This window comes from Palaemon carinicauda, chromosome 17 (assembly GCF_036898095.1).
Source record: "Palaemon carinicauda isolate YSFRI2023 chromosome 17, ASM3689809v2, whole genome shotgun sequence".
In the NCBI taxonomy this organism is placed as follows: Eukaryota; Metazoa; Arthropoda; class Malacostraca; order Decapoda; family Palaemonidae; genus Palaemon; species Palaemon carinicauda.
The window spans coordinates 39,604,135-39,615,013 of record NC_090741.1 but is presented as its reverse complement, the minus strand read 5'-3'; the positions used below and the strand labels follow the sequence as shown (position 1 = coordinate 39,615,013).

At 33.6% G+C, this 10,879-nt stretch overlaps 1 protein-coding gene across 2 annotated transcripts in view; it reads left to right on the top strand.

The window, feature by feature from the left end:
- The window catches only part of LOC137656691 (uncharacterized), a 22,455-nt gene extending 12,335 nt beyond the window's left edge, over nt 1-10,120 (top strand). Inside the window, exons 2-3 of one of the 2 annotated variants that reach the window (XM_068390890.1) lie at nt 3,896-5,022; nt 6,019-10,120. In XM_068390890.1, the coding sequence (XP_068246991.1) occupies nt 3,896-5,022; nt 6,019-6,952 (2,061 nt within the window). In that variant the 3' untranslated portion in view covers nt 6,953-10,120. The remainder of the gene's footprint in view (nt 1-3,895; nt 5,023-6,018) is intronic. The other variant, XM_068390891.1, reaches the window with a different exon arrangement.
- The last annotated feature ends 759 nt before the right edge of the window (nt 10,121-10,879 follow it).

The following is a 10,879-nucleotide window of genomic DNA, read 5'->3' as shown; positions in this document are numbered from 1 at the left end:
GTATATTTTTCCTTGAAAAAAGAAAGCAGACTTTTCCACAACAACAACAACAACAACAACAATAGTAATATTAGTGAGAATAGTTATAATAATGTACAAGAAGCTTCTCTCTACAATCATAAGATTTAATTTATTTCCTGTTCTCCTACAGTAAAATTTCTGAAGCAGTTCATACCACTGTCTCCAGATGTTTTTCCTGTTCTCCTACAGTAAAATTTCTGAAGCAGTTCGTACCACTGTCTCCAGATGTCCTTCTCCAGACAGTGCATCACAAAATTAATTTATATTCCATTATCCTTTGAAGTTGCAGATTGTCTTTGTAATTTGAATGCTGAGCTTCTGCCTTCGAAGAGCAGACGAAATTAAAACTCAAAGTGCAGATATCCACAGTAAGAGAATCAGAATCGTGAGGCGAGTGGCCTTTTGAAGCTGACCTGATTGTCATGAATGTGAAATTAGAATCGCAAAGTATGAGATGATGAATGGAGAAGTATTGAATTAAAAGCTCAAGATAGAGACGACTGGCGAAATCTAACCGAGGGACTTCGTGTCAATAGGCGTAGGAGGAGATGATGATGATGATGATGATGATTTTTATTATTGTTAGCTAAGCTACTACCCTAATTGAACAAGTAGGATGCTATTAGTTTTGTCTTCCTTCGGTCTTTAATTTGTCTTATATTTGTTTTAATTTGATTTTATATTTATCTTTATTCGCTTCTGAAATATATAATTCTTTTATATCACCTTGATGTAAAACCCATTTATTTCCTTTACTATCTTTACATCTTAGATTCCATCTATCTTTTCACGAATTTTTATTCATTTTATGTATAAAAATCTGACTTTTCTCTTCAGTTCTCACATTATATATGCAAATATGTATTTATGTGATTTTAGTTCATTCTAAAATGTCTCCTCACTTATATTCATAAAGTTATATATTTATATTTATAAAGTTTAAGATATTTTTTCCTCTGGGTTTCTTTTATCTTCCAGAAAAGCCCAACAGTTTCCTCTTACCATTTATCATCATTACTTTGTTAAAAAACTTACCATGTTTTATCTTTTAATAAACTAATAGGTTTTTCTAGATGTTCTTTTGAAAATACTTATTCACAGAAGATCAATCATACAGATCTCCTCGGTTTATTTTCACAGTCCCTTTCATATCCCAACTCCTTGATAGGAAAAGTTAAATCATACATTTAATCTTGCTTTTCCTAATTCCTTCGTACCAAAAGTTAAGTCATACATTTCTCATAATTGTCTTTTCATGGACCTTTGCATTTCCCAACCCCTTATCACCAAAAGTTAGATCGTGCATGTCTTTTCATTTTCTTTCCATAGACCCTTACATCTCCCAACTATTTTATTACCAAAGGTTGAATCATGCATATCTTTTCATTTTCTTTTCACAGACTTTTACATTTCCCAACTCCTTATTATCTAAAGTTAAATCATGCATGTCTTGTCATTTTCTTTTCATAGACCTTTACATTTTGTCCAACTCATTATTCCCTAAAGTTAAATCATGCATGTCTTTTCATTTTCTTTTCATAGACCTGTTCATTTGTCTAACTCCTTATCACTAAAAGTTAAATCATGCACGTCTCTTCATTTTCTTTTCCATAGACCCTTACATCTCCCAACTCTTTTATTACCAAAAGTTGAATCATGCACGTCTCTTCATTTCCTTTTCATAGACCCTTACATCTCCCAACTCTTTATTAGCAAAAGTTGAATCATGCATGTCTTTTCATTTTCTTTTCATAGACCTTTACATTTGTCCTACTCCTTATCCTCGAAAACCTTTGTATTTCTCTCCAGTCTCCTGTTGATGCCATTTACTTTTCCCTCGAATATACATTCCCAAAGCTTTGGCATTCCAATCTTCGTTTGGTAAAGGTAAAACAGAAATGAAAATCGCAACTTGATGTTATGAAGTCCTGATGGGACTTTGCTTTGAAGTCCTTAATGGACGCAGCAGGGAGGAGGAGGAGGAGGAGGAGGAGGAGGAGGAGGAGGAGGAGCTCAGGGACCTGAGTTTATACAGGTTATATCACAATACTCGTTTGGAACCAGATAATGAGTGTTTAAAGGCGAGCCCATTAAAACAGATTAATGCAGCCTTTGATCCTGTTAATGTAAGTTAAGGGGGGGTCTTTTGACCTCCCGTCCGGACTTGGGAGGTCATAGGGAGGTCTCTGGATATTGTAAGGTTAATAATTTCCAAAATCCGCAACAGTGAGGGTTAAAATTCTTGAATGTTGATTTGGAAGGGACTGGAGCACGAATTCCTCCTTCGTGATCTCTTGTTTTTGGAAACCTTTCGCATATTCTTTTGGAAAGGGGAGCAATGTCGAAAATGGATTACGTAACCTATGCTCTCTTTCATCATACAATGCAGCTAAGGTTCTATCTTTTAATCTCCTTCATTCAGAATTCAAGATATTTATGTTGTTTGATGATGGAAGCTAATTTTCTTTTCACTTTATAAGTATAGAATCCATTTTAAGAGACCTTACATAATAGCTTATTACAAACATTTTAGATATACCTTACATTAAAAATATATGACAATTATTTTGTATTTTCCACATGAAAGAGTTAACATTCTTTTCTTATTTACTTTTGTTTCAAATTATTACTTTACTTTTATGTTGACTTTAGTAAAGGGATGTGAAATTTTTCATTAGTCTTTTATGATTCCCTCATAAATAACTACTAAAATTTTTTACATAAATAACTACAAAAAATGTTTTACTCTTTCTTACATTTAATGTTTTTACTATTTATTTTCACCTGTCACCTAATTTATGAAGCAATGTTCCATTTTTCATTACATGAAAAATATATACAAAATTAAAATATTTCCCCTAAGCGGAACTGTAATTAATGTCCATTGTATGTCACTCTTATTCTCATTTTTTTTCTTTTGTTACAATTTATATAGATTTACATGGTATGATTTAGTTATTTTTTCTTTTATTTGTTTTCCCATTTATCAATTTACCCCATTTGTCTGTTATTTTCTCTGTTTCCAAAAGTCATTTTATATCTTTGATAAAGATTGATCATTAAAACAGACATCACCATAGTTAATGTAGAAAAATAAAAATCGTTAAAATTTTTTGTCTTCCCTTGTACTTCATAACTCACTTAAGTTGCCTTTCTATGACGAAGAGATTGGTATTTAAATAATTTGCGATGTTTTGCAAAATTATATGATACTTTTCTTTTGCTATATATATGTTTATGTATATATACACACACACACACATATATATATATATATATATATATATATATATATATATATATGTGTGTGTGTGTGTGTATGTTATATATATGTGATATATATATATATATATATATATATATATATATATATATATATATATATCTTGTTTAGGAATTCTAACTAACACTCCCTAGTGATCTTGAAATTTATGTAATTGTATGTGGTTCCCTTTACTTTAATCATTATTTTTCTCAATTCTTGAAAATTATATCATCAAATGTTGTAAGATTAGAGACTGATTAAATTATTTTATAAAATTATATTCGGGTTTTACTCTTGTATATGTTGTTCTCCTCAGAGGCTTTCCTCTTTGATTGTATAAGTGATATCCATCAATGAAGATATCTTATTTAGCATGCAACAAGTGTTCCAGTTCATTCATAAATCTGTTATATGAATTGGGTTCCTATCAGAGGACTGATTTCAATAGATTATCAATTTACCACCAGATAGCATCAATTCATACAGATATGCATCAATTTCATTACAGTAAGGATAATGATTTTATCAACAAAAGTAAATCTAGATTTAGTCCTTCTTACGTTTACTTCTAAATGCATATAAGTAATACCTCAATATGTATATTTACAGACCAGAATCATGAAGGTAGAGGGTGCAGTCTGTAGCATCTGCTCTCATGAGTATGACAATGACGCTATACCATGGAGACTCTCTTGTGGTCACAGTTTATGCTCAGCTTGTATGGATGATAACTTTTCTAAAGAAACACCATGTGCAAAATGTTTGGTTCAGCAGTCTTGTGTCTCCTCATCTTCATTGACCTGTGGTTCACCAGATCATACCGAAACTAGTGTAAGAGAAAAGAATGGTATTGATATAGAGAGGGTTAAAGTTGAACCAGAGTCAGTAGAGGTTACAACTGAAAACAGTTTAGAACCTGTTTCAGGAGACACGAGAGTGGCTGATATAGCCAATGTTAAAGTTGAGGCCGAGTTGAGTTCAGTTACATCTGAAATTTCAGGCCAACCTCTTGGACACCCAGAGGAGAATGAGAATTTAAGCCAAGAGATCTCAAGTACCCAAGATGCTCCCAGTTGTCTGTCTGATAATCATGAAGGTTTACAGATTCCTCCACCTCTATTGGATTCACGAGATGTTGATAAAGGAACTGGAAATGACTCTAAAGAAATTGTGATTGATTTGACCCAAGACGAATGTGATGAAATTAATGTAAAACAGGAGTCCTTGGATGAGTCAACTGGAGGTTCATTAGAAGTGATCAGGATAGAGGCTGAAAGAACTCTACAGTCTCTACCAAGTGTGACTGGAGAGAGTTCAGACAGTGGTTTGACTAGTGACCTTTCTGAAGACAGTCCATCTTCTACTGCTTCAAAAACAGCCACAGAAGTTGAAATGGAATCTGCACAGGACTGGAGGGAAAAGGACGTGAAGCAGATAGATGAAAAAATAGCAAGGTTGAGAGAGATCCAGTCACAAATGACGGAATTAATGAATCAGAAACGACGAATGCAAGTCTACGAAGGATTAGGGCCTTTGACGAATGTTCCCAATCGTGAATTGGAGGCAAAAGTGAAAATTCAGGAAATAAATGACTTGGTTCTATCGCTTGAAAATTTAAAAATGGAAGTTCAGTTTGCCAATCTTTCAGCTGTTATTTCTAAAACGAAGAAGGAAGTAGACCAAGTGCATTCAACGGTTAGACAGCACATTGAAGAAGAACTTTATAAAAGCTCTAGGTAAGCAATTGAATGGTTCGTTGTATTTCAATGATATTTATATATTAAGTATTTTCAATTTTTCGCTGTTATTTAGCAACTCGTATACAACAATGTCTCCATTACAGTAGACCTGCCTTTTATTATGAAATTAAAATCTGTAAAATATTAATGTATATCTTTCATCGCAATTGCTATTCTAAAGATTGGCTGTACCAGTCTTCAGAGCAAAGTTTGTGAAACTCCTTGCCATCTTCTATCTGATGTTTAGTGGTATTAAATGTTATTTGATTTTTTCTGTCAATTGTCAAATGTTATAGCAACTGTAATATGATTATTACTCCAGTTATTTATATCAAATAACATTACTTGTTATCCCACTGCATAGTTTGAACAATGTTTAAATTCAGGCTTTTGACTGTTAATGGTACATTTGTACCCAGTTTTTGCAGAGGTATATAATCGGCTGTAGTTGATAAGAAAAAAAAGTAATCATGATCGTTGCTTTTGAAATTTTTCGATGCTGTTGTCTTTCATTCCAGTATAAAGAGATAAAGATAAATTCAATTCAAGTTCCACAGTTGGTTATAAAGTGTCCATCTCCATCAACTAAGGTACAAGTTGAAAATTGGGACCTTTAGAATTTTTGCATTAGTCTTTTGCAATTTTCATGGAAATGATAAATAAAGGAATAATGTTATTCATACCACATACAATTTTAAGGCTTGTAATACTGTTTGTATAGCGACAACATCGAATTATGTATTCTGTAGAGATTGAATTGAATTCAAAATCAATTATTTTAATATTTTGGTAATTTTCTTGTCCAAGCTTTAAAATTTCAAAAGACACAGTGTATATTTAACAATTTTTCGTAGAATAAATTATTATTCATTGATTTAGCTCAGCTTCCTTCATTTTCACATGAATAAAAATAACTCTCGATGTCGGTAAGGCATCACACGGACATTTGATATTGGTAATGAAATAAAAGTGAATTTTTTTTTTTTCAAGCAGCAGTGGACATGAAGATGATGATTTTGATCAAGAAGTTCCAATAAATACCCCAGTTAGAGTGCCAAATGAGCTACTTACCAAGTACTACCCAGTCATAGTGGAAGACAGCCTATTAGTGGATGGAGAGACGGTTAATTTCCCCATGCGTCACCTATGCATAACGGCTATGGACGAATATAAACACAAGAGCTTTGAAGAACTTCGTTTTGAACACTATGTAAATTGCATGGTTTCCAACTTGAAATGGCCATTTTATGTTTCTCAGCCTCCACAGTGGACCAGCTTAAACCCCCAGCAGAATGAAATTGGTGACTATGGACTTCAAAACTGTGAGATACCAGGATCCTTGATTTCTTGTAACGTTATTGGAGAAAAGGACTCTTCAAGTGAATTAGATAAATGTGGACCCCAGTTGTTCCCTTTCAATGGGAGGAAAGGAACTTCGCCTACAAAGTATTCTCCGACCAAAGTTGTTGATTGTGAAGAAAAAACAAATATGGAAGTCATAACTGCAATGAAGGAATACGCGGATAAAAGCTTTGAAGAGTTACGTGTTGAACATTATCTGTCTGATGGCATTGGACTGGGACTAGAATCCTTTCGCATAAACAGAACATATAAAGGTTTAGGCGCTAAAAGCAAAAAATGTAAGAAAAGGTTAAATAGTCTAAGTTCATCACCACAAATCCTAACTGAAAACTCTCTGCCAGAAATTGTTGTGCCAGAAGAATTTCCCAGTCCTGTTAACTCTGTTGAAAACAGTATGCTTACAAAGTTCAACCCAATTTCAGACACTGAAATCATAACCAAGAACGGTTGTAATTCCACCATTCGTGTGTATTTGCAAGTCATAACTGAAATGCTAGAATATAAAGGGAAAAGTTTTGAAGAGCTCCGCATTGAACACATGCTCACCAAACAGTGTGTGTCTTAGACATAGCTCCGTCCAGTGCCTTACATGTAGATATGTATATTTTTATATAAATGGGCATTTACAGACTAGAACAGATCCTCCAGGGAAAACATAAAAGATTTATTGTTAATTTATTGGTCTGTTTAACCTGCTTGATGGTAACAAAGAGGTGTCATAAATGTAATGTTCCTGAAAACTTTATTAAAACTGACCGTTTTGTACCAGAATCTCATGAACTGTGTTTACTACTCACTTCCAAAAAATTAATGTATCTGAAACTATGAATAATTGATGCAATGCTGATTTTATAAAATATAACATAATATACATGATTATCATGAACTTTATAGATGTATATATCTGAAATTATAATGTAATTAAATGTAATGAAACTCTTTGTTCACCATTTCTTAAGTATAATTATTGCATTTCTTAATCATAAATTGTATTCTGAAAAAATAGTAAGAACTTAGATATTGGGGATTTGAAATAATTAATAGTAACAACTGGAATATGTCTTACTTGGGGAAACTCACAATGAATGTAATCATTGTAGTAATTTTTACTTAATTAGTAATTTGTTTAAAAGTGCTTCAAAAATAATTTTACAAACTGGGTCTTTACAAAGATAGACTCCATTATCATTCCTGCTTCACTGATGTTAATTTCTGTTATATTGTAGGAGACTAAGCTCAAGTTCAATCTATTGTATTGTGCAATGACTGTAACGGATCAAAGTGTCTCATATGATTATAATTCTTAAACATTATGTTTTATTCCTCTGCATTTAAATCTCAGTAATTTCCTTTATCATATTCTAATTAGCTCTTCCATTTATACTTTATTGTAATTGTCTTTCCTATGCTTTGAAGTTCCCTATTTTTGTATCACCCTTCCTCTAGTGTTTTCTTCTCATGTGGTCCATAGCAGAATGTTACAAATTAAGCATTTCAAAATATTGTTAAAAATCAGAATATATATTTTACCTCATGGATCGTCTTTGTGGACTTGCCATGCTCCAGAATTGGCAAAGAAAACTGGGGACTTATTACCACGCTCCAGAATTGGCAAAGAATAGCTGGGGACTTATTGCCACGCTCCAGAATTGGCAAAGTAGAGCTGGGGACTTATTGCTACGCTCCAGAATTGGCAAAGAAAAGCTGGGGAGTTAGTACCACGCTCTAGAATTGGCAAGGAAAAGCTGTGGACTTATTGTTACGCTCCAGAATTGGAAAAGAAAGGCTGGAGACTTATTGCCACGCTCCAGAATTGTCAAAGAAAAGCTGAGGACTTATTGCCACGCTCCAGATTTGGCAAAGAAAAGCTGAGGACTTATTGCCACGCTCCAGAATTGGCAAAGAAAAGCTGGGGACTTATTGCCATCCTCCAGATTTGGCAAAGAAAAGCTGAGGACTTATTGCCACGCTCCAGAATTGGCAAAGAAAAGCTGGGGACTTATTGCCATACTCCAGAATTGGCAAAGAAAAGCTGGGGACTTATTGCCATGCTCCAGAATTGGCAAAGAAAAGCTGAGGACTTATTGCCACGCTCCAGAATTGGCAAAGAAAAGCTGAGGACTAATTGCCATGCTCCAGATTTGGCAAAGAAAAGCTGAGGACTTATTGCCACGCTCCAAATTTGGCAAAGAAAAGCTGAGGACCTAATGCCACGCTCCAGATTTGGCAAAGAAAAGCTGAGGACTTATTGCCACGCTCCAGAATTGGCAAAGAAAAGCTGGGGACTTATTGCCATACTCCAGAATTGGCAAAGAAAAGCTGGGGACTTATTGCCATGCTCCAGAATTGGCAAAGAAAAGCTGAGGACTTATTGCCACGCTCCAGAATTGGCAAAGAAAAGCTGTGGACTTATTGCCATGCTCCAGATTTGGCAAAGAAAAGCTGAGGACTTATTGCCACGCTCCAGATTTGGCAAAGAAAAGCTGAGGACTTATTGCCACGCTCCAGAATTGGCAAAGAAAAGCTGGGGACTTACTACCATGCTCCAGAATTGACAAAGAAAAGCTGGTACTGTGATTGTACCCATGTTTGAAAACCTTTCAACTATCCTTGATGAGAAGATCATCTGCTTGACCCATTACTTAAAAGTGAAATTACTCTGTATTTTAGATCTTTGGAAAATGGAAAGTGAACTGGAAATATTCCTTTCAGAATTCAAGGAGGAAGATGTGAACTTGGTAAAGAATCCGTTCTATGGTACTCTTGACATTAATAACATTGGGTGTAAATGTAGTTCGTTGGGACATGTGTAAACTTTCTTATAACTTGTCAAATCGATTTAATTTCTGGGGAAGTTGTTGTTTGTCTTGGTCTGAAATATGATATTACTGTATGATGCTAGTTTTACTATTTTAAGAAATAAGATTTAGTGTTATCTTGCCGAGAGTGAAGCCGGTTGGGAAGAAAACACAGAGTTAAGAATTAGTTGTAGCGTAAGCTAAGGATATGGCAATCCAAGAGGGAGATTAACCCCCCCCCCCCCCCAGTAGGTAAGGTTATGGCTCATAGATTAAGTTAGTTGGGGGAAACATAGGTTAGATGGTGTTCTTGTGTTCGTTTCCCTTTTAAAGTGTAGTTTTTCAGTCATAACTTTTGAAATTTTACACCTGGTCGGTCCCAACAGACTACAGCCTCCCTAACATCAGTGATGTCCATGATGAGTGCCTTGATCTCAAAAAATGATTCTGCTACCAAAGATCTCAATGAAGAAAAGACTCTCAAATATACTTTACTGTCCAATGTATTAGCAATAACCACAACTTAGTGAAATTGCACATCGGCTACCCATGCGTTTTGCAAAATGTGAGGCCGTTTTTTTTTCCACCATTCTACAAACTAGGTTAAGCTTTACAAAATGTGAATCCATTCTTCTTCACCCAAATGAAAACTAAGAGCTGGAGCCGCCTCCATATGGACCCCACCATGTGATGGGGATTGTCAGTGTCATAACATGTATTTATCAGCTGAATGAAAACTTAACAAATTATGTCTTTCTACTGGTGTATTTTAATGTATCCAGAGGTTGGTTGAACTTTTCCCAACTAAATACAAATTCTCGTGAGGATAGTTTTGCTAGTGATGGCTTAGTCTTTTTTTAGTGGAGTGATTTAATCAAGGCATTAAGCATAACACAGAAATCCATCAACTAAGATAATTATAACTTTCAAGTTTGTAATAAAGTTAGTTCTTATAAAGCAAAGGTGTTTTCTTCATCATTTCCTTTATTTTTATATATATATATATATATATATATATATATATGCATATATATATGTATATATATGTACATATATATAAATATATATATATATATATGTGTGTGTGTGTGTGTATATATATATATATACATATATATATATATATATATATATATACATATATATATATATATATATATATATATACGTGTATATATATACACATATATACATATATATATATATATATATATATATATATATGTATATATATATATATATATATATATATATATATATACATATATATATATATACCTCTGTTTTTAATTGTAGGTGTATAGAATTTTTGGAAATAATGTAAGGGACCCACAACTAATGTCGAGAATTCGTGAAGGGTTGAATGAAGTGAAGAAGTTTGATAGTCACCGACTCTACCCTCTTTTATGGTCTATTATTATCATTGTTCTTTCCTTTAGTGTTTTCAACTGATCATCATTGTCTCTCCCATAATGTTTCGTTATTTTTCCTTTTGTATTTTATTAGTTTTTCGTATGATTGTCCAAGTTTTTCTCCTTCAATGTAGTAATGCACAGGCCATTTCTCTTTCCTGATTGTTCCCCTTTAGTTGTCATAGCCTTTCCCACTTAGAAAAGTTAATCCCTTTATTATTATTTTTCCTTCAATTGCCTCATTTATGTTTTATTAGTTATGCTTATTCGGTTGTTACGATG